This window comes from Oryx dammah, unplaced genomic scaffold, assembly GCF_014754425.2.
Source record: "Oryx dammah isolate SB20612 unplaced genomic scaffold, SCBI_Odam_1.1 HiC_scaffold_4, whole genome shotgun sequence".
NCBI lineage: Eukaryota > Metazoa > Chordata > Mammalia > Artiodactyla > Bovidae > Oryx > Oryx dammah.
In genome coordinates this window covers 78711065-78735167 of record NW_024070188.1, presented here as the reverse complement: position 1 = coordinate 78735167, position 24103 = coordinate 78711065, and the positions used below count along the sequence as shown (strand labels likewise).

At 39.7% G+C, this 24103-nt stretch overlaps 1 protein-coding gene across 1 annotated transcript in view; it reads left to right on the top strand.

Moving 5' to 3' along the window:
• The first annotated feature begins 4694 nt into the window (after window positions 1-4694).
• Window positions 4695-24103, top strand: part of NOX3 (NADPH oxidase 3) — a 65928-nt gene continuing 46519 nt past the window's right edge. Inside the window, exons 1-6 of the mRNA XM_040239324.1 lie at window positions 4695-4742; window positions 5375-5470; window positions 5587-5697; window positions 6711-6795; window positions 16034-16179; window positions 18653-18834. Of these exons, the coding sequence (XP_040095258.1) occupies window positions 4695-4742; window positions 5375-5470; window positions 5587-5697; window positions 6711-6795; window positions 16034-16179; window positions 18653-18834 (668 nt within the window). The remainder of the gene's footprint in view (window positions 4743-5374; window positions 5471-5586; window positions 5698-6710; window positions 6796-16033; window positions 16180-18652; window positions 18835-24103) is intronic.

Here is a 24103-nt window from a genome sequence, read left to right as displayed (position 1 = left end):
TTGAACTGTGGTCCTGAGGCTATCAGCATCGGTGCCCTGTAAGAAGTAGCTTTCTAAATGACTCTCAAAAAGATTTTAGGTGACTCAATAAATGTAAAGATGAAACGTGCTGCAAACTTACGTGAGCAATGAGAAAGATGAAGGCAGGAAAATGGACGCCAAACAAAGCAAAAGCCCTCTGGGCTTAGCAGACCGAATCAGAGGTGACTGCAGGAAGGAGATTGGAAGCAGGAGTCGTTTTTCCTTGCTGTTTGATGTTTTGGGAGCTCATTCAATTGACCCTTTGAGAGACACAGAAATTCAAACTTATTTTCCTCCTTTTCTTCTTCATGCCATGTAATTTTTGACAAAAGTCAGCTTGATCCCCATGTAGAGAGTATCCTCTCTACAGTAAATCCTAGCAAGATCTCTTTGTGCTTCAGTGGCCCCCAGGTGGACAGTCTCTGCCACTCCAGGATGTACTAACCTTTAAATGGTTGTTTTATTGCCACACATGTCCTGCCACTTCCCTGTTACACTGTAAGCTTCTAAATAGTAGAATCCAAACGCTAACACCCTCTGAGCTGAGTGTCATGTGATGAGTGCTGTGGTCTCAGTTAGTGTTCATTTGAAATTGGGAAACTTGGATAAATAAACTCTGCCTAAGTGGGGAAAAAAGGTTAGAACTGACTAATGCCAATCGAAGTTTGTGAAAGAAGCCATTGAAAACAATATTAAGAGAGCACAACCTTTCCTAAAACAAAAATTCAATATACTTAATTCAGCAAACAGTAAGATGTTGGTGATATATTTAATTTTATTTTATTTTAAAAATCAGATATATTTCAATGCATGGCCTTTCTGAACTCTTTCTTTTGTTCTACTTTTTTAAAAAAATGAATTCATTCAACATATGATTTATCTAACAGAGTTTCATAATTTTTACAACAAATGCTCCTCAAAATAACTATATATAGATCTGATACTATATGTGTCTGTACTTTTTAATTTACTTTTTTCATCTCTTTTCACTTTTGCTTTTAGGAAAAGGGGTAAAAACATGTCTAATGCTTAGAAGATTTGGCAATGCTATTTTTATGCACTGTGAACTCTGCTATGTCTACAGGGAACTTAGATTTTAGTATGCAGCAGCAAAAAAGTTACTGGATGATCAATCTTGCCCTTGAGGATCAAAGTGTTTTTTTGTTGGGTCAACTGTTCAACTAAGAAACTAAAAAGAACAAAAAATATAATGGAGTAAATCCAGTCCAGAAATGTAGTGTGGGTAGTATGGAGCTTCTGTTTTATATACACGCAATTAACCTGCCTTTGTAAACATATCTGTTTGGTTTCCTTCTGGTCACCTTTACAAGGGGAAAAAATCCACATCTTTTGTGTTGAGCTGGAAGAACCAATGGGTGTATCCATTTAATTAGAAGGACTATATCTGCCTTAGAAACACACAGAACAAACTTCACTTCATTTTTTTCTGAGAAAATCCTGAGAAATGAAATGAGCACAACTTATTACCAACAAAGAACAATTAGATGAAGCTAGATTGAATGCTGAGCATTCATATCATTTTAGTAAATTTTGTACAATTTCCTCTCCTTAGATGCAACTCCATTCAGTTGACCTGAATTCTTAGGAAACGATTCAGATTGCTTTGATTTAAATCCTGATCTGTACAAATTTCTTCACTGCAGTAAAAACTAAGGCAGCCACTGGGGGCTGAATAGGCATCCTCGAACTTCCCCAGATAAATTAAAAATAAAGAGAGAAATCACAATATGATATTTATCAAAACTGAGGACTTTTGGGGAGTGCAGAGGTTGGACTGAGTTGAACTTGTGTGTGTGTGATATAAGATACGATACTTTGTGTTTTATAAAATCTGATTCCAATATTGTAAACCAACCAGTGGTGTCGATGGATTATTCTTATATATGAATATAGAGAATCTGAAAAGAAAAAGCATGTCCATCAATTGTACAATAGTGCTGAGCTCTGAATAAACTGAATGTAATTTGAAAGTCGCATATTTTTTAATATGAGTAAACTAAACATGTAAGTTCTACAAAAATAAAATCTGTAGAGAAAAATGCAGAAGCTGTCACGATTTATACTTTTATAACACAACTATGAACCATCTTTTACGCTATGAATGAATAATAGATTTAACACATAGTGTCTTTGCATGCTCAAGATGAGGAACAAACATTTTAGAAATAAGAATGGAACATGCAAAGATGTGTGTTGTTTTTAAACCTAAACCTTTAAATTTTATTTTTATTGTAGCACTAGAAATAGTCTAGGCAATTAACAACAAAAAAAAATGTGACCACACATTATTTTTCAGCAATATATGCCCCTCATTTGTAACACCGTGTGGAGAATACAGAAGGCTAGAAAACTCCAGCTCTGTCTCACACTCACTGAATCTAAAATAGAGAAGATAGTATAAAATTCTGGAGGTAGTCTTTCTGAATTAATTTTTATAACCCAACTGAATAATGCCTCTAAGATATGTAAATCCTAAACACTTCAGAAATAACAAATCATTTCATCATGGAAGATTATTGGCTTAAAGAAATGAATATGAAGACTTTACATCTTTATATGTCTCACTGTTAAAAAAGCTACTGAGGATATTTCACTAACTGCACTCTTACCTCGGGTTAATGCTGCCAAAATACCTGCATTTTATACATTAGAATGCTCAAACTACCGCACAATTGCACTCATCTCACACACAAATAAAGTAATGCTCAAAATTCTCCAAGCCAGTCTTCAGCAGTACGTGAACCGTGAACTTCCAGATGTTCAAGCTGGTTTTAGAAAAGGCAGAGGAACCAGAGATCAAATTGTCAACATCCACTGGATCATGGAAAAAGCAAAAGAGTTCCAGAAAAACATCTATTTCTGCTTTATTGACTATGCCAAAACCTTTGACTGTGTGGATCACAATCAACTGTGGAAAATTCTGAAAGAGATGGGAAAACCAGACCACCTGACCTGCCTCTTGAGAAACCTATATGAAGGTCAGGAAGCAACAGTTAGAACTGGACATGGAACAACAGACTGGTTCCAAATAGGAAAAGGAGTACGTCAAGGCTGTATATTGTCACCCTGCTTATTTAACTTATATGCAGAGTACATCATGAGAAATGCTGGGCTGGAAGAAGCACAAGCTGGAATCAAGCTTGCCAGGAGAAATATCAGTCACCTCAGATATGCAAATGACACCATCCTTATGGCAGAAAGTGAAGAGGAACTAAAAAGCCTCTTGAAGAAAGTGAAAGAAGAGAGTGAAAAAGTTGACTTAAAGCTCAACATTCAGAAAATGAAGATCATGGCATCTGGTCCCATCACTTCATGGTAAATAGATGGGGAAACAGTGGAAACAGTGTCAGACTTTATTTTGGGGGGCTCCAGAATCACTGCAGATGGTGATTGCAGCCATGAAATTAAAAGACGCTTACTCCTTGGAAAGAAAGTTATGACCAACCTAGACAGCATATTCAAAAGCAGAGCAGTCCTAGTCACTGTATTTAATAACTATGTGTCTGTGCTCAGTCGCTGAGTTGTGTCTGATTCTTTGCAAGCCCAAACACTGTAGCCCTCCAGGATCCTCTGCCCATGGAATTTTCCAGGCAAGAATACTGGAATGGATTGCCATTTCCTACTCTAGGGGATCTTCCCATCCAGGGATCGAACCCACGTCTCTTGCATCTCCTGCATTGGCAGGCAGATTCTTTACCGCCGCACCTCCTGGGAAGCCCCATTTAATAACTGTAACTTACACAAACTCAGAGAATGGACCAGTCCCAGACAGAGCCACTCCTTGGATCACTAAAGTATGAAAGAATATTCTCACTGACCTCATGGGTTCACCAAGTGGGATTGGGGGGCGGAATACAATTTATTTTGCAATCCCACAAAACTGTCTCCTTCATTCTTTATAGTTACAGATTTTTTAAATATTTACTTATTTGGCTGCATCACGTTTTAGTTGTGGCATGCCACATCTAGTTCCCTGAACCAGGAATCAAAACTGGGTCCCCTGCATTGGGAGATGCAGTCTTAACCTCTGGACAACCAGGGAAGTCCCATCCACATTTTAAGTTTATGAAAGTTCCTCCATCTGTGTTTTTTTTTAAAAGATTCTTCTCTGGTTTTCTTCATCATCTTCTGAAAGATTAACTTATATTTATTGACCCATCATTCTATGTTTTCTATAAAAAGCTTTTTCCGAAGAGAAAGAAAGGAAGTGAGGAAACTAAAATGAACAAAGTGGCAAAAACTCTATTAAAATGTTTTGCTATATCCAGCCTTCAGCGGTTGGGTTATTTTTCAAATTTACATAAGGACTTATTATCATCCTGACTGCAATCATGTAGAAAATGAATGGGGTATAAAGTACATCAGGCTAATTTAATAAAACGAGCTTTCTTTTCTTGTGAAATCTTTGAAGAAAGGAATCATTAGACAGAGACTTGCCTTGTTTTCACCCAGGTCATGAGGCATGTCAACTTGGAGATGTGCCTTTGGCAAGAAGTCCTTAATTAGAAATTCCTCGAGAGCTGCTCCCAGTAGGTGCTTCCTAAGACAAAAAGATAAAATAACATAGCAAAAAAGCCCTTGCTAAGGACACAACATCCAGGCTGAGCTGAATGAAAGAAATAATTTGCTAATCACAAACGAGCAAGGCTGTCATGATGGGATGCTGGATTTTGAATGAGAGTCTCTCCATCATATTAGTAGTAAGTATCATTTTTGATATTCAACTCTAAACATATACATTGCATACCTTGATTCTTCAGATAACTTGTATAGGAATACTAAGTAACGTGAAGTATTGCCCTGCTTAAAAGACTAAAACTTGTTGGAAAACATTCAGTAGATACACCTTGGTAAATCTTAATTTACTCTTGCAGAATCATGCAAATCATTATTTTTAAAGTCAAGTGGTTTTCATTTGCATCAGATATGAATGTTTCTGTAAATCGAAGGAAGTGTTTGAATTAGACTATGACATTGGAATTTTTCTGAAGTATTTTCTGAGTTGATTTTTAAAGATTTCCTCCTTCTTGACATCATTGACTTAAAACATTATAGCAATGTTGATTAGGAGGGTTCTGTACTTTTCATTAAATTCCTTAAAGTATACCCCTATGTATTTCAAACCTTTTTTAATAAAGTTAACAACTTCTTATCATGATGATAACTGTTACAAAACTAACCTATAAGAAATAAGTATATGGAATGATTCTGATTGATATTGAAAAGCTTTTCATTTCACTTTAAAAAAAGACCCCAAGAACCCCAAACGATTTTCAGAAGAAGGAAAGGTTGAAGACAGTATTGATTGGCCCTTTTTTCCATTCTGCTCTAGCTCTCATGGCTGGGAGTGAATTTATATCTGTTTATCGACACATTCTATTGGTATGAAGAGGAAGAGTCTTTCCTTTATACGCGAGTTATTCTGGGTGTAAGTAGATTTGGGTACTATGCATTAATTATCATTTCAGAAAACAAAATGCATTCTATTTCCCCCAGCTTCCCTGTTTCACTGTATCTCTTTCTTATGTCTTTATATATGGACAGTCGACACTGGCTTGGGCTCGCGCATCTGCAGTGGGCCTGAATTTTAACTGCATGCTAATTCTCTTACCCGTCAGTCGAAACCTTATTTCATTCATGAGAGGGACAAGTACTGTAAGTACTAAGTTATTTGAAATAATTTCCATTGTTATGATCTATTAATATAAGTACTATTAAAAACAAAGATGTACTTCACTACGAAATTCCCAATAATCCTGTTTAGATTGACATGTGCTTCTTTGTAGAGAGGACACAATGGCTAAAACTGAAAATCGGAAACTGGTACATTTGATTTGTGCTTTCCTTTTGCCATTGACACCTTACATGACATTGGACTCATTGCTCAACCTTCCCCTGATGCATCTGCTTCATCGGAAAAGAAAGGCTAATAAGATTGACCTGACTCCTGAAGATGGAAGCATTATAACAGCTTGAACTATTACCATTTCTGATTAAAAGGAAATAGATACGTAGATGAGTCAAATGCCACTAAAGAAGCGTCTCTCTGAGTTTTCAGCCCAGGAAAACACAATTAGTGTACATAGATTTTAGTATGTAAATTTTAACCCCTAGCAGACACAATGGGGCATTTCCTAATTATGTAGATTTCACTGCGTTGAGTACTTACCTGTGTTTCCTGCCAAACAGAATAATGCACTGTACAGAAAAATGAGACCTCAATAACCCTTCTAGACTAAATAATTTATCATACAATCATCTTCATAATTTTATGAATATTTAGATGTAGGTGAATATAGAGCCTTTCTTTGTGTAATAACGAATAATTTATAGACTACTTAAACCACATCACTGAGAATGATGGTTATTATCTCCATTTTCTAAATTAGCTAATGCATGATTCTTAGCAGGTTTAGTCTAGAGTTTTGACTTTTAGTCGGGGAACTACTAACTCAATCACTTTTATTGAGTTGGAATTTCAGCAAAGCTAGTAATAGCCATTTGATTTTGCCTGTTTGACTAATTAATGGCCACTCATTTTTTTGTCTCAGATAGGCCCGCCGTTAGTAATTTAGAGGCAGAGCCTGAGTCTTGCCCTTTTGACTCTCATGACGCTGTTATTGCTATGATTTTCCCTGAATAAGACTTTCTAATTTTTGCTACTCTAGTGCTTCAGAGGACCATGTAGGAGGCAATTAGACAAAAATCTCAAATTCCACAAACTGGTTGCCTATGGAATAGTCATTAATGCAAGTAAGTGCTTATTATTAATTGTCTGATTAATTTTATAATACTGCACGTTCACTTAATAGTTTTGTTTATTCCCTCCCTGCCAAAGATTCACCCTTAGGTGAAAGGAATCTTTGCCTTCCATCTGACCATGCAAACCTTAGACAAATGGATTTTTAAGTTTCATTTACATTCATGCCTTCTGTTTTTACCAAGCCTTCAATTTGTCAAGGAAAAGTTTACGAAACTTCATTTTCATTTCTGAATAATTAAGCTTGTTGATAATACCATGGTAAAGACCCACTTGAAAAATAAACACTTTGTTATTCAATATAATTCACATCAGAAATAAAATTGACCTATACTCAAAATCCCATTCAGTCATGGGAAAACGACTATCAAGTGGTATCATGGGCAATAAAAAGAAGAAAAGCAAGATCATGTGAACGAGGTTTTGAATAGTATTGAACTAGTGGATATAAAAGGATCTTGAAAAGATCTGAAGCTTTATAGCCATATAAATTGTTATCACCATTTCTTGAATTAGAAAACAAGAGAGTTCAAGATAAAAGCACTAGAAATTAGCATCCAAGGTCAAGGTTAAACTCTGGTCAGGAAGAAATGAAGAGGGGCAACAACCAACTGGCTTGTGGTTTTGTTGGTCAACAAAGACATTGAAATAAAGGCTATCTGAACGATAAAGAGTTATGATTCAGGACTGTTTTCCTCAAACTAATTTAACTATAAAATGTTTTTCTCTTTTGTTTTTATCTTCTCATGCATAAAAAAATAGCAGAATAAAAAGAACATTCAAAACAAATGTAGATTTAATTAAGCAACAAGACATGACACGGTGCCCCAGTGCCAATTAGCACAATTTGGGGTGTGTGCTGAAACAAGTAGGGAGAGCTCCCTACTGGCTGTCTTCAACGTCAGATTAAGCCAACCCAGGAAATGTTTGGAAAAATTCTTCCGTGTTTGTTAAGAATTAAGGGTAAATCTACAGCATGTCCTAGAGAAAACCAGAGAAAGTTTGGAGGACGAAGAGCAGGGCTAATTCATCTTTGTGTTCCGGAAGCCTGCAATGGTGCAGAGTATATGCAGATGTCAATAACCTTTGATGAATGAGTAAATGCAGGAAGGAATGAAGACTCAGGGAAGCAGATTTGAGCTCAGAAATGCAAGCCTTTGCCAGACCTTGAAAATTATCTAAAATTAGAATGAGGGTCCCCTGAGAGCGCTGAGTTCCCTGTTGGGGGAGCTGTTCTAGTGGAATCCAGGTTGCATCTTGGAAAGTGCTTCAGAGAAGGAATTCAAGGAAACTCTAGGCTTCCTTTAAAGCCTAAGAACCTTTAATTTTGTTTTAAAAGAGGAGATAAAACACACTACAATGGCAGCAAGAATGCTCACTCTGCAATAGCTTTAAGGCAGAATTGGACTCTAAGAGAAAGTTATAAAGATATAATAGAGAGAAGGAACAGAAAAACCCAGAGCATCAAAACATGTCAGAAAAGGGATCAAAGAATAAAGGAAAATATATGTTATGCAATGATTTTTTCTCCTTAAACCTTTGAGTATGTATATTTCTTCATGCAGAATCATATATCAATAGTCTATATATATATATATTTATCAGTGATGCATGTTGAATATCTGCCTCCTGTGCCCAAGATACCATAATAGGAACTATGTATAACCTCCTGAAACTGGTACAGTCAGTAATGGTTTCAGGATGGAGCATAAATCACAGGGACAGCAGTTGACTAGAAGCAGATGACCAAGTTATTTTATACCCCTGCTACTGATGGGTTGCATGATCTCAGATAAGTTCCTTATGTCCTACTCCGTGGAATTTTTTAAAAAAAACACCAATAATGCAGTCTATCCATTCTTATGAGATGTGCAGACTAGCTGTCAGGAGTGGACCTCTTGGAAATCTCCAGACTTCAAGTCATTTACTGCTGTCGCTGCAAAGAGAATCAGATCAAGTGTAGCCTGGTGGGCAGGCTCCCATCACCAAGTCCTGCCCACTGTACACCAGCTCATCTCTCACCACACTCGCTTGCTTTTTCCTAGCTACTGGTGGTCCCTGAGCAGCCTGTGCACTTGCCCTTGCTATTCCCTCTGTCTGAAATGCTTGCCCTCTCCTTCTTCACTGGATAAATTGTCACCATATCCAGGGCTCCGTGCTTAGCCAGCTCCCCGCTGAGCTGCCAGATCTGGGCTGTTGGGCTTCCTTATCTCTGGGCCCCAGGCACCCCTCCTACCACACAGTACAATTCTCAGATTCTGATCATCTTAAAATGTGAGACCGTGCCTTATGCCTCTTCCCTCTCCTGGTCGCGGCACACGACCTCAACAAATCTGGTCAAACCTGAGGATGAGGAGGACAGTTGGCCAGCAGGAAAAAAAGAGATAAATCACGGGATTTCTTGGGACAAGGTGCTAGATGTAAGCGTTCAGGAGTTGCCAGGGAACCAGGAGCATTTTGGGGTGGACGAAAGATAGTGTGTGGGCAGCAAAGAGACTCAAAATGACGCCAGTCATCCACAATAATCAATTCACATTCTGCTATGACAAGACAAAGCAGGGTGCCTGTTCTCCCGCTTTCCCTCACAAATCCCTGGAGACACTCAAGTCTTCTTCCTGGCCCTCTTCTCCTTGAATCCCCACTGTTTGCCAGGCTCCCAAATGTCTCCCGGGGCTGTGCCAGCAGGGTCTGACTGCTTTTGAGAGCAGAGGCTCCTCATCTCCCACCGCCATGGCAACCAGCAGCCCCGCAGTTGTTTCCATTCCAGGCAGAGGCAGGAGGGTGGAGAGAGAGCGCTCTGCTTCTCCCAAACCCTGACAAAGCAATTATTACATTTCACATTGACGAAGAAACGCGGCTGGCAACTGTGCTTTTAGGGGGAGAAAAATGCTAAGCCCTGGTTTCATAGATATACCTTTGCTTTTCACATTTTGTCCTTCTGGTGTATTCACTTGGGAGCTGCTGAAAATGTCCCCGTGCTTGCTTTATTAGCATCGCCCATTATGCTGCTTTTCAAATAGCCGACCGGCTTAATAGAGGTGTGTAACCTTGGAAGAAGTGCATCCACGTCGAAGTTTGCGTGCCAGCCTCTAATTTCTCATCCGTTCCCCTATAAGTTGAACTGCAGGCTTTAATTGGTCAAATCATTAAAGGAGGTAATTAGAGCCTGGTGAAAGCAGGCTGGGGAGGAGGAGGGAAGAGGCAAACAATGGTATCTATAATCAAGGGCATCACCGAAAATGCAGTGACAGGAACTCTTCTTTTGGCTTCCTGCCTTCCTGCTTGCTTGCCTATGATAAGAGCTGCCGGAGCCTTCTTCAACCAGTAATAAATCATTTTCAGAGCCCCATAACCTCCCTGGTAGAAAAATCATAGTTTTGCAGCCTCTCTGTTCTTGTTAATGCAGATCTTTCTGGACTCTGGCCCACAGTAGACCTTGAAGACCCTTCCAATTGAATAGAGGTACTTTAAGCCCGAGCTTCCTTCCAAGGGGCTGTGAATTGTGACCCTGGCAGCTCTGTCCCCGCAGTTGGCATCTGCTAGGTTCCAGGGGTGGATAATGACTCACAGGCAGCTCCTGATGCGTTGATTAGTTTGTAAACCTCAAGAAACACAATAGAGACAGGTTGAGAGAAGTGACCTCAGAATCGGGATGCTGAGAAAAAATGATTTGGAGGCCCCACCACAGAGAACAATCCCGAAGGCCCAAATGCTTTCAGACTTGATCCCAAAGGGATGGCTACTGATCTAATTCTGCTTGAGGCATGGAGAGTTCCAAATAGGCGTCTCCCCTGTCTTGCCTCACACAATTTAATGTGATTTTCAAATGATTGGCATGCACAGAGTGCCAGAGAATATGTATATTCTTGCAGAAATAAGACCACAAATTTGAAAGTTTGGGGGCAAATTCTGGCTGCAAGAAACACAGCCAGAATTTGTCCCTGGGTCCTTCTTTCTAAAGGCTGCTTAATTAGGAGGTGACTAACTCCAAAATGACTGTTATCACTGACAAGCAGGCAGAGAGATAGCATAGAACTGACCACACTTCCAAGATTCTCCCTCAATTACGCTCCCTTTGATCTCCTGAAAAAGAAAAAGAAGGAAAGAAGGGAGAAAAAGGAACTTTCTCAGGGCAACTGGCTCTAATTGTAGTCTTTATGAATTTTTTTTTGTTCACTCTTCAATAAAAGCTCCTTATTTGAACTCCAGAGTTCACACAGCAATTAAATGTGCATTTGTAGTGTGTCCAAGATTGCAGCTTTTTTAACTGTAAAAAAATATTTTGGTAAGAAAAAATAGTGGAAAGACTGAGCCATAGCATTTTTTAGCATGGAACTCGAGTGGGTTCTGCAAATGTGTACCTTGAGATCTGCCAAGCGATTGGTAGCAGGTCCTCTGAGACACCACGAGGAGAGAACCCGTGTAGCTGGTGACGCTGGATTTGCCATAAGACTGAAGAAGGTCCTTTAAGACAGTGTTGATTTTTAAAATGTTTTAAAATGGTAAGTTTCATGTTTGCTCTCATATTGGACTGCAGCTCCCTTTCAGATGACAAATGTTCCCAATTAACTTCAAATGGAGACGTAGGAGCCAGACAGCTGGAAGGGAGCCTAGATATCATGGTTTAGTTCAACCCACCCCTTTTACAGATGAGAAAACAGGGACTAAAAGAAGTTTACTAAAAGAGACATACCCTCTTCAGTATTTTCTCTCCCACATGCTCATCCCAAATCTAGTAACATGATTTTGATGACTAAGAAAGAAAAACTAAAAGCGTGTCACTATTTCATCATATACTTGAAGCAACTGTCGCTGTAAACACAGATAGCACAGCTATTCATATTAAAATAACTAAAGCACATAAATGGGAGAAGAGAAAATATAATGTCCGAAAAAGAACAAAATCCATCTCTCCCCTGATATCTATCAAGTCCCAGCAACCCTGGATTTGGTAGCTGGAATACCTTTGGTTCCAAGGCATGATCACAATAAAATCAGGGTACCACCTAAGAGAAAATGGATCCCCAGGTGGCTCGGTGGTAAAGGATCCACCTGCCAGTGCAGAAGACCCAGGAGGTGCAGGTTCAATCCCTGGGTCAGGAAGATCCCCTGGAGAAATTGCAACTGGCTCCAGAATTCTAGCCTGGAAAATCCCATGGACAGAGGAGCCTGGTGGGCTACAGTCCTTGGGGTCGTAAAGAGTCAGTCATGACTGAGGAACTGAGCGTGCGCACAGGCACCACCGCTGCTGTGCTGTGCTCAATCGTGTCTGACACTTTATGACCACACGTACTGTAGCCCCCCAGGCTACTCTGTCCATGGTATATTCCAGGCAAGAATACTGGAGTGGGTTGCCTGCAGGGTTCAAACCTGAGTCTCTTGCATTTCCTGCATTGGCGGGTGGATTCTTTACCACTGTACCACCTGAAAATAAGACAACATGGAGATAGCTGGAGAAATGAAACATTTAAGATGCCAATTTTAAAGTACTTAGAAAAAAATGGAAAGAATAGCTTTCGATACATTCCCTAAAGAGCTACCTTGTGAAAAGCATTTTGGGTTTTCATACTCTACCTCATTAATTTCTTCAGACTTGTTATGGGAAACCTGGCAATAGGAATAGACGAAGAGCTCAATATCTTTGCTCATTCAATAAATGTGCTTAAATTTAGTTTATCAGTGCCAAATGTTCATGTGGAAATCAACCTGATAGAAAGTAGATTGTGACCAACAGCTCATTACATGGGAGAAAGAAGCTATAGAATGTAGACTATAAAAGACCTAGATTTTGCCCTGTGTTCCTTTTCTGACCATCACATGTAGGTTATTTAATGGTAAATACATCACTTAAGTTGGGGCTTGAAGCTCAGTGTCTGTTTCTGTAAAATGGGAATAACTCCTCTCTCTCTGGTGTGCTTTAGTCCACAGAGGGAGAATGGAAGAGAGGCATGAGCAGAGGCGTGAGGATGAGGGGTAAAATGCAGACAGAGGGTTCACACCCACCTACAAAGAAGACTCCAAAGATAATGATCAGTCATCAGTCTTAGGAGCTCTTTGACTCTAAATTAAAGATACCAAGTGAGCTATTCAAAGAGTCTAGCTAAGCCCTTAGGAGAAATTCATCTTCAGTAAAGTATAGCAATTATTGATTAAAGAAAAGAAGCAATATAACTTAAAGGTCAAAAGATCAGGCTCTGGCATAGGCAGAGTTTTATCCTACTGTTTCCATCAATGGACTACAGGTCTCTTAATTTATTAAACACTTATCTGTAAAATGGAAATAAGACTAATATTTGAGGATTACATGAGATCATATGCCTAAAGAATTTATAACAGCATTTGGAGTATAATAAGTATTCAATATATGTTAGCTAGGGAAAAGATTACTTGTTCTTCAAAACTTTAAGATAATTGTCAGAAAACAGCTATTAAAAAATACTAGACAATGTTTATGTTGAACTAAGAAAATAGTTTCCTTTTTATATACAACATTGCAAGAGACTGCTGCCAGGTAAGCTTTTCTAGCTCAATGGATGCTGGGACCAAACAAGGCAGCCCCTTCAGAGACATGGCCGCATATGTTGACAAGTAGAACATTTAAGGAAAGACACTACCTCTTGGGTGCTTACCTCACTAAATCCATAAGGAGTTAGTCAACATCATAGACTCAGAAACACTGTCACATGCTTTGCATTCTTAAGTAAAAGCTTCAACCAAAAGTATACTTGGATTTATTTCCAACTTAAAGGCTGTAGAAAAAAATGCAAAAATACATATTAGCAGAGAAAATGCTACTCTAACAATGCTGCACGTAGATTGTCTGTCTGGACCTTTCTCCCTTTCTGTAATCTCACTCTGCAAATCATCACTAAGGACATGCATGCTCAGTTGCTTCAGTCATGTCTGACTCTTTGTTACTCCATGGACTGTAGCCCACCAGGCTCCTCTGTCCATGGGATTCTCCAGGTAAGAATACTGGAGTGGGTTGCCATGCCCTCCTCCAGGGGCTCTTCCTCACCCAGGGACCGAACCCGAGTCTCCTGTCTCCCCCATTGGCAGGCATGTTCTTTACCACTGAACCGTCAGGGAAGCCCTTACTAAAGACAGGCTGGTGCTAAGCCAGTGACAGGTGTTGAGATTTCAAGATGATCAAGTCTTGAGGGGTCAAAATCCATCAAACAAGGCAGGTAAAAGATCATCAGAACCATAATATCTGGGAAATGTCATCAAGGCATCATCCATGCCTGTGGAACTGAAGAATGCTTGAGAAAACAACTTTTGAATTGTTTAAAACAATTCAAAAACAGGTCTTAAAACAGGAAGACTGCTTTTCAGGGCAAAAAAGGGAATGGCTCAGAACTCAGTGCCAGAGAGAAGAGGACAAATTGGAGATGACATTTCTAAATATATATGCTACTAGAACCAAATGCCTCCGACTTCACAGAACCTCCTGCTCTTTCCTTTTCCCTCACTCCCCTCACCCTCTCCAGTATTCTTGCCTGGGAAATTCCATGGAGAGAGGAGCCCGGTGGGCTACAGTCCATGAGGTCACAAAGAGTCGGACACAACTGAGCTACTAAACAACAACCACACCTCAACTCACAGTGTACAACCACGGCTGACCCCAGAATTCACCCACAACTGTAGAGACTTAGAATAGTAGAAACCTCTGCGACTTTTCACTGTGGAGGCAGGGGAAAAAAAAAAAGATGTCAACTGGGAAATTACCTATCCTCTGGGTAATGAGTTCTCATTTCACATTTGAATCTGATCTCAATGGTGAGTATCATCTGGCCACTCAGCAGGGCTCCCATTGGCAGGAAGAGCCTCAGGATATTCTTGTCTGAATGTTGGGGCTGCTGGCATCCCCATAGATTTCAGAAGATAAGAAAGTAGCACTGGGCATAGACTCCTTAGGCCAGATGATGCTGTGATCTGAGCTTGTTCTCTTCACTTGGAATTTAGACATCACCAATTCCCAGAATTAGAAAACTAAATTTTCTTCTTAAGAATATACTAAGAGGTTTGCTGCTGCTGCTGCTGCTAAGTCGCTTCAGTCGTGTCCGACTCGGTGCGACCCCATAGACGGCAGCCCACCAGGCTCCCCTGTCCCTGGGATTCTCCAGGCAAGAACACTGGAGTGGGTTGCCATTTCCTTCTCCAATGCATGAAAGTGAAAAGTGAAAGGGAAGTCGCTCAGTTGTGTCCGACTCTTAGTGACCCCATGGACTGCAGCCTACCAGGCTCCTCCATCCATGGGATTTTCCAGGCAAGAGTACTGGAGTGGGGTGCCATTGCCTTCTCCGACTAAGAGGTTTAGTTTCATAAATATTTATTTTGGTCCACTGAGAATAATACATGTAAGTATATGTGTGTATGTGTATGTGTGTATATATATATATTCACTAAAATGTATAAAGTAAGAATAAAAAATATAATGTCTGAAAGAGAACAAAAACACCACTGTCTCTTCTGGTATCTATATCATATGTTATATGCTTATATATAAGTGTGTTTGATATACAGTATTCTAGAAAAATACTTTCTGATTTCTTGGGAAAGAAGAGATGTGTGTCTATATATATCTTCTTATATATATGTATAAGGTGGAATATATATATAATTAGCTTGTATATCATAATGTCTATACTATGTCCAGAATGATTATACATTTATAATTAAATTATGGTGAATTGAAATTTACTTTATGTCTTAATATAGTTAAAATGAGTATGGTGATGGGTTGCACAGCCAAATTAAAAAAAAAAAAGAATGTGCTGAATCATACAGTATCTTCAAAAGTATTCAGTTAATTTCATTCAAGACACTAGGAAAAATGCACAAATTACTCTTCCTTGGAGGTTACAAAAACCAGAACAGAGAAACTTGACCAGATAGAATTGAGCTTTTGAGTAACCTCAAAGGAAGAAATTAACATGGTGCCTGTTCCATGTCATCCCCTACCCATGAGTGAGTGAAGCCACTCAGTCGTGTCTGACTCTTTGCAACCCCATGGACTGCAGCCCACCAGGCTCCTCCATCCGTGGAATTTTCCAGGCAAGAGTACTAGAGTGGGTTACCATTTCCTTCTCCAGGGGACCTTCCCAACCCAGGAATTGAATCTAGGTCTCCCGCATTGCAGCCAGACACTTTGCCGTCTGAGCACCAGGGAAGTAAGCGCAAAGGAAGAAATTAACATGGTGCCTGTTCCGTGTCGTCCCCCGCCCGCAGCCATCCACATCGTGGCACATTTGTTTAACCTGGAACACTACTACTGGAGCCAGTCGCCAGAGGCAGAGGGACTTGTGGCTGCACTTTCCAAACTTGGTGACACCCCAAATGAGACCTACCTCAACCCCATCCGGACCTTCCACACAGTGAGTTCTTCTTGCATGTCACATCATTTCTCATCCCCTAAATCCTTCTTTTTCTGATCCCTTTATAAGGAATCCTGTATTTCAAAAGCTTTTGATAATAATTTTTAAAAAGCTAGAGAGCCAATTTCTGCCAAATGCTAACATCAATTTCACCTTTTAAAAGAAGTTCTTTTCTTCTGCCGTCATCAATGCTAAGAGGTTATGAGCAAGAAAAATTGATGCCACTTAATTAGTTTATAGCAAAAATAAAGAAATAAATACACATAAACAAGGTATGAAATAACCTATTAAACCTTACTTTAAGTTTTCAAAGTAGCTCATGATTAGATATTTTTTTGCCAATATTAGAATCATAAAGAATGTGAAGTGCCATCTAAACTCGGGGATGATGAATTGAATGTCTTTATTCTCAGTTTGCAAATTGTTTTCTGGATTGCTTTTCCTGTGTCATTTTTGGCACACAAATGACTGGCTAGTTTGCCAAATCTGATGCTGGACAGAGCAGCAAATTCCATAATGAGACCTGCATGGCCAGTGACATCATTAATGCTAATTAGTTGTGTGTACATGTAAGAAACAAAAAGAAAACCCAATGTGTAGCCACAGAAATCCTCCTGAAAAGACATTTCTCTCCTTTAATTCACCCCCTACCTCTGTTTTCCTGGTTGATCTAAACTTTTGCCATGTACTGCCTGTCATATTGGAAAATGTATCCTGCATGTTGACCAAGATCAAAAATCTGTATTTTCCAAGAAGAACCTAAGACAATACCCTCCAAAATGGAAATTCCTCCGATACTGTCTGGGCCATCTCTTTAAGTGACCCTTTTGCCCATTTAGCCTTACTTGAAGAAGCAATATTCAAAGTCTCTTTCTGGGGAAATTCTTCCATGTCATGTCTTCTAATTACCCTACAGTGATTTTGAAAATCAGGCCATTGATCTAGCAGAGCTACATTTTCTTAGCTGACAATAATTAGAAGCTACAGAGGCCCTAAGCCTGTGGGAATGGAATGCCTTTGGTGTACTTATCGGAGCTGCAGGATTTATCTGGGCACCTACTGGGGTTAACTCTGTCCCCCTTAAGGCTCTGGGAAGTCCGTTGTGATACATAACCAAGAATACATCTCAAGATTTTGAAGAGACTATACAATAAATTGTATTTATTACAAATACTTTTAAAGTAATTTGAAGCAAATTAAACATGATTAAGCTACTCCCCATATGGCTATTTCAAAATTTTAAGGGCAATATACTATGTAAGTACTAATTAAGGTCAAGAAACCTTAATTTAGAAAAAGATGGGTACCCATAACACAACATGTACATTATAGAGCATTTCTAATGAGACACAGAGGAATTGTTTTAGATGATCCCTTGCAACTGAAACCAGTCTATAAATATGTCACAAGAAGAGGGAAGTGGGGATTTGCTTTAATAAGCAAAGAAGAATGATTTGAAATTAGCACACCATGTGATATCAACGAATTTCTAAAAGGCCTGAGTACACTGGGAAAAAAAAAAAGTCTTTTAAATGTTTTAGACATAACCCTTTCAATTTTATTTCCACTGTTTGCTCTACAAAGGAAAAAGTAAACAACAGAGAAGTCCCTGTTTAAATTACCTCAAGATCTCAAAGCGGCCCAAATCAATGAGATTTTACTGACAAAAAATACAATGTGCATTTATGGAGCTCATGGTTGTCTCAAAGATAACAACACAGTGTGTGAATACTAATGACTTGACCAGAATATGGGAAACTCCCAATAAAACAAAATGTTTTAAGATTCATATTCTGAAAAGCTGTTTACCCATCCTCTACACTAACAGGTCAGAATTCTGGCCTTGTGGCAGGGTCTATCTGATAAGAATAGCTGTATCTTTATTGATCACCTAGGATTTACAAAGCCGTATTCCAAGCCTCTTGAGGTGGCATGAAAGAAATGCAAGTCATGGTCCTTCCAATTAAAAATCGAGAGCAAGGAAAAACTGCCAGGGGAACAGAGTGTGCAGCTGCTTTATTAGGGACGCCCCTGAGGGACCTCTCCAGAAAAGTGTTTATTAATGTTAAAATGCAATTAAGCATGGTGAGTCTCATTTTTATTTTAAAAATTAAAAACTTGAAACTCGGTGATTTTTTTTTTGCAGTATTGTATCCTAAAATGCATTTTCATATATTGTCCTAATTATAATTCAACATCATCAACCTTGGCATGCTGGCTGATTTATACAGATGGGGGAAAGTAGTTAACAAAATGACATTGGACAAAATTTGAGCATAGTTAATTCCACCCTCAGGTGGCAGAGGAAAGGATAAGGAAGTCCCCTGTTAGAAGTGTATGGGAACCCTTCCCAAGGTTAGTGTGCTTCTGACTAGTACATTTTGAATTGCTCCCTGTTTGGATTCTCAAATGTTGATCCTAAAATGGAAAAATAGAACTGAGACATTAATGTGATGGTGTTTGTTTCTTTTAGAACACAATCACTGAGTTGCTAACTACAATCGCAGGCATTACTGGCCTATTGATCTCTCTGGCTTTGATCTTGATCATGACCTCTTCCACCGAATTCATCCGGCAGGTGTCCTATGAATTGTTCTGGTACACACACCATGTTTTCATCATCTTCTTTATTGGTCTGGCTATCCACGGAGCAGGGTGAGTCCTTATGACACTCAATGAGTAAGATTTTATCTCTGTGAATCTCAGAATAGTCTTAGAAATTCTGTTGGATGGAGGAGCATGACATGCAGGACAGATGGACACAGAGAACGTATGAAAAAGCAAATTCACTGTGCCAAACATAGTGTATTTTTTAGTTATGCTGAAAAAAAAAGCAATATAGATGGTTAGGGACTTCATTTTTTCTAACCAATTCTGTTGGGGAATCTTGACACGTATATGAGAATTTTAATGAATGCTGGATAACAATAGATCTATATTTTATTTAGAATCTATTTCCACAATCCAATTTATATGGGAATCTTTGGGATATATATTTTTGATGCTCAGATTTTACTTTTGCTGGACTAAAATAATCCATTAGGAGACCCCGTGTGGTGGAGGGACAGAGTGTGAGATGACCAACCTGATCTAGGCTGTGCCACTAGTCACCAGAGTGACCACTTGCAAGCCATTTCAATGTTTTGAACCTCAGTTTCCCCATCTGGCATCTAGAATTCCTTTTTGCTCAAATATCCCATAAAATCCTGTTCTGGCATTCAACACCAACCTGATACTCTTAATTCTTTCATCAGGAAGCTAGAGTAGCATCATCTGAAATATAGGACCTTCAAAGATAATGTTTTTAAGTCTTTACATGTTACCAAAATTGTGCAGGAGGCAGTGATCAAAACCATCCCCAAGAAAAATAAATGCAAAAAGGCAAAATGGTTGTCTGAGTAGCTGTACAAAAAGCTGAGAAAAGAAGAGAAGCAAGAGGCAAAGGAGAAAAGGAAAGATATGATAAAATCTGAATGCAGAGTTCCAAAGAATAGCAAGGAGAGATAAGAAAGCCCTCCTCAGTGATCAGTGCAAAGAAATAGAGGAAAATAATAGAATGGGAAATACTAGAGATCTCTTCAAGAAAATTAAAGATACCAAGGGAACATTTCATGCAAAGATGGCACAATAAAGGTTAGAAATGGTATGGGCCTAACAGAAGCAGCAGAAATTAAGACGAGGTGGCAAGAATACATCGAACTATAAAAAATATATCTTAATGACCTGGATAATCATGATGGTTGATCACTCACCTAGAGCCAGATATCCTGGAGTGCAAAGTCAAGAGGGCCTTAGGAAGAATCACCAAGAACAAAGCTAGTAGAGGTGATGGAATTCCAGTTGAGCTATTTCAAATCCTGAAAGATGATGCTCTGAAAGTGCTGCACTCAATATGCCAGCACGTTTGGAAAACTCAGCAGTGGCCACAGGACAGGAAAAGGTCAGTTTTCACTCCAATTCCAAAGAAAGGCAATGCCAAAAAATATTCAAAGTACTGCACAATTGCACTCATTTCACACGCTAGTAAAGTAATGCTCAAAACCCTCCAGGCTAGACTTCAACAGTACGTGAACCAAGAGTTTTCAAATGTGCAAGCTGGATTTAGAAAAGGCACAGGAATCAAAGATCAAATTAGCAACATCCGCTGGATCACAGAAAAATCAAGAGAATTTCAGAAAAACATCAACTTCTACTTCATTGAGAATGCTAAAGCCTTTGACTGTGTGGATCACAATAAACTGTGGAAAATTCTGAAAGAGATGGGAATACCAGACCGCCTTACCTGCTTCCTGAGAAATCTGTATGCAGGTTAAGAAGCAACAGTTAGAACCAGACATGGAAAAACAGACCAGTTCCAAATTGGGAAAGGAGTACATCAAGGCTATATATTGTCACCCTGCTTATTTAACTCATATGCAGAGTACATCATGTGAAATGCCAGACTAGATGAAGCACAAGCTGGAATCAAGATTGTCGGGAGAAATATCAATAACCTCAGATATGCAGAAGACACCATCCTTATGGCAGAAAGTGAAGAAGAACTAAAGAGCCTCTTGATGAAAGTGAAAGAGGAGAGTAAAAAGGCTGGCTTAAAACTTAACACTCAAAAAACTAAGATCATGTTATCCAGTCCCATCACTTCATGGCAAACAGATGGGGAAACAGTGTCAGACTTTATTTTCTTGGGCTCCAAAATCACTGCAAATGGTGACTGCAACCATGAAATTAAAAGACACTTGCTCCTTGGAAGAAAAGCTATGACAAACCTAGATAGCATATTAAAAAGCAGAGACATTACTTTGCCAATAAAGGTCCATATAATCAAGGCTATTGTTTTTACAGTAGTCATGAGTGGATGTGATAGTTGGACCATAAAGAAGGCTAAGAATTGATGCTTTTGAATTGTGGTGTTGAAGAAGACTCTTGAGAGTCCCTTGGACTGTAAGGAGATCAAATCAGTCTATCCTAAAGAAAACCAGTCCTGAATATTCACTGGAAGGACTGCTGCTGAAACTGAAGCTCCAATAGTTTGGCCACCTTGTATGAAAAAAAATGATGCATTGATGAAGACCCTGATGCTGGGAAAGATTGAAGGCAGGAGGAGAAGGGGGTGACAGAGGATGAGATTTTGGATGGTGTCACTGACTCAATGGACATGCATTTGAGCAACTCTGGGAGATGGTGATGGATAGGAAAGCGTGGAGTGCTGTAGTCCACAGGGTCTCAAAGAGTCAAACATGATTGAACAACAACAAACTAGTTTGTCCCATATTAATTATTTCATAAATTGATGTTTTTTTCCCATGTTAAAATTTTAAAGCACATTCATATAGCATATAATCAATGTGACCCCAACAACAGTCCTGTCCAATGAAGATGGTGCTGGTATTCCCATTTCATAAGGAGGAAATAGATGCTCAGAGGGTTAAGTGATTCACTCAAAATCCAAGGACAAGTAAATGACAGTCGGATGCAAGACACCGGCTTCCAGACAACCCAGCCTTTAGTGGTAACAAGCCCTGGAGATCAGTCTCTACTTACACGAATAAAACATTCCTCGACACTTGTGAGAATGTGACTGGTGATATGCAAAGCCCTGCATAGCTTGCCAGAAGCTCCTCTTCTGTTGCCCACACTCGCTGGATACTCCGTCGTGCACCCATTCTCCCACCCTAGCAGCGGCTGAGTGCGGGGGGCTGGTCTCAGAGGTGGGCTCTGTTTCTGCCCAGGTCTGGAAGGGCAAGCACATGGCAACGGAGACTGGATGGCGGGCCGAAAAGGTCACACACCTCGTGGTGACTGTGGCTGCCGTGTGGGGCCCTCTGGCAGTTCAGTTTGCACCTCCCAGCAAGTCAGCTGCCTCTGCCAACCTCCCACTCCATCCTAGATGCACCCCCAATCTTAGCCTCCCCTTCTTGCAGGGGGTTTCGTGTGCCTTCCACTGGCTCTGCCCAGTTAAGAGCTTCCCCATCAACCATTAGCTTGTCCAACACACAAACACAGAAGGAAAAATTGCCCCTGGCAGCATATTTAACCCTAAACCAACTGGCCATCCCTCGGCTAGTCTTTAGAAACCTAGTCAGTCAATGTGCACGTTGATGCTGCTGCTTGGCTAAGGGCTTTCTAGCCTCTTTTAACTTTAAAACAGCTGCACTTGACTCTCCTGAATGTGTCATCCTTCACCCTGACTGTTTGTATTTGGAGGATGGGGTGGGTGGTATGTAGTCCCCAAGCCTTCCACCCCAAAGGCTGTCAGGCCTTCCTTTCTCTCTGAGTTCTTCTGCTGATGCCAGAGTGTTAACGCCTGGAGTTCACTTGAGAGCTCTTCATAATTCACGTGTGTCTAGAAGACCTCTTCACAAAAATTATGCATGCATCGCCCTGATCCTTCCTTCTCGGCATTCATTCCGTGGTACATTGTAGGAGCACAAGAGGATTCGATGGGCAGTGTTTCACTGGAGATATTTTTTAATATTCAAATAACATTTCACAAGATGAAATTTTTTTTTTTTTTTTAGTCATTTTAACTTAGTTGAAAGGCTTATTTTAGGATAAGGTCCTCATTTAATCTTCTCAGCTTGAAGTATTCTACAGCTACTGTTTACAGCAAAAAGTAATTTGCAAATTCTATACAAAAATGCCAAGTAAAGTAGGATTATTGCAATGTGTTAAAGCCCACTAATCTTCTTATTATGGGATGGCATAGATGAAGACATAAAAAGTTTAAAAATTTTTAAAAAGATGCTTACTGCATTTGAGAAATGTTCTGAGGTCCCTTGGGATACAAGATGAATTGTCTGAGGCCTGAGAAGGAAGGTGTTAAAATTTACAGGTTCTTTTTGTCTGGCTTCTGTATTTTATTCACTCTTCCAATGTCTGGGCATCGTTTGCTCATGGGAGATTCACAGATAGTTTTGCTCATCTAACTCAAAGGGATTTATCAAGTTTGGATGACTTCCATAAAACAGACTAGGACAAAGGCCAGGATGGCAGTTCTCCAGGCCACTTCCAAGGGCATTGCTGTACCCTCCTCCCAGGCAAAAGGGGATATGTTACTCCATAGGCTACCCAGGACCTGAGGAGCCTAGTGTGATGCTAAGCACACACTTTTAAAGCTTAGTGTGATGCTAAGCTTTCTATGCAAGGACCATGTTCCTCAAAAAGTAAACCCACGTATTTTACTCATAAACACCTAGGAAGTGAGCAGTGCCTAGGTTGTATGACCTCAGTACCCCATGCGTCACAGCCTGTGCACCAGTAGATAAGGGAAGGAATTGGCCCCGAAGCAAATTGTCCTGGGTCAGTTGATACCGCATCTGTAGGAAATCTAATATAGCAGGATCACAGGACTCTTGATCCAGTGATTCATGAAGGCCAGCTTCTTTTTTCACTCTCCAATTCAACAATATCATCTTAAAAGGCACATTTTACATCGACCTATTTGGACCCCCATCAAATACTAAGCCTGCTCTGGGTCCCTGGGGGAACACATACCATTATTCAAGTGACTTCTTCATTTGACAACTTGAAGGTGCTCAGAAACAAACCAGGAAGGGAAGAAGTTCAATAAATTTGCAAAAGACCCAAATAGTACAGTTAGCCAATTAGCCCAAATCAGCAATCAGGACAAGATGTAACCTAATTAGATTCAACAGTCTACAAAAGGATGTGTTCAAACAATTTCCTTCATTATGAATTCTCTAATGTAGACACTTTCAATTTAACACAGGATACCACTGAGGGGCACTTCTTTTCTGGGCTCTTCAAAGTTACTTGAAGCTCCTTAAATTCCTATTTTTAAAGAAGCTCAGGAAAATGCACCCCAGCCCAGAGAGTAAGACAGTGACAGTGTTATTGTAAAGTCCGTCATAGTCTATGTATCCGTGGCAATCACAAGGCACAAAATCACTTTCAAATCTGAGAG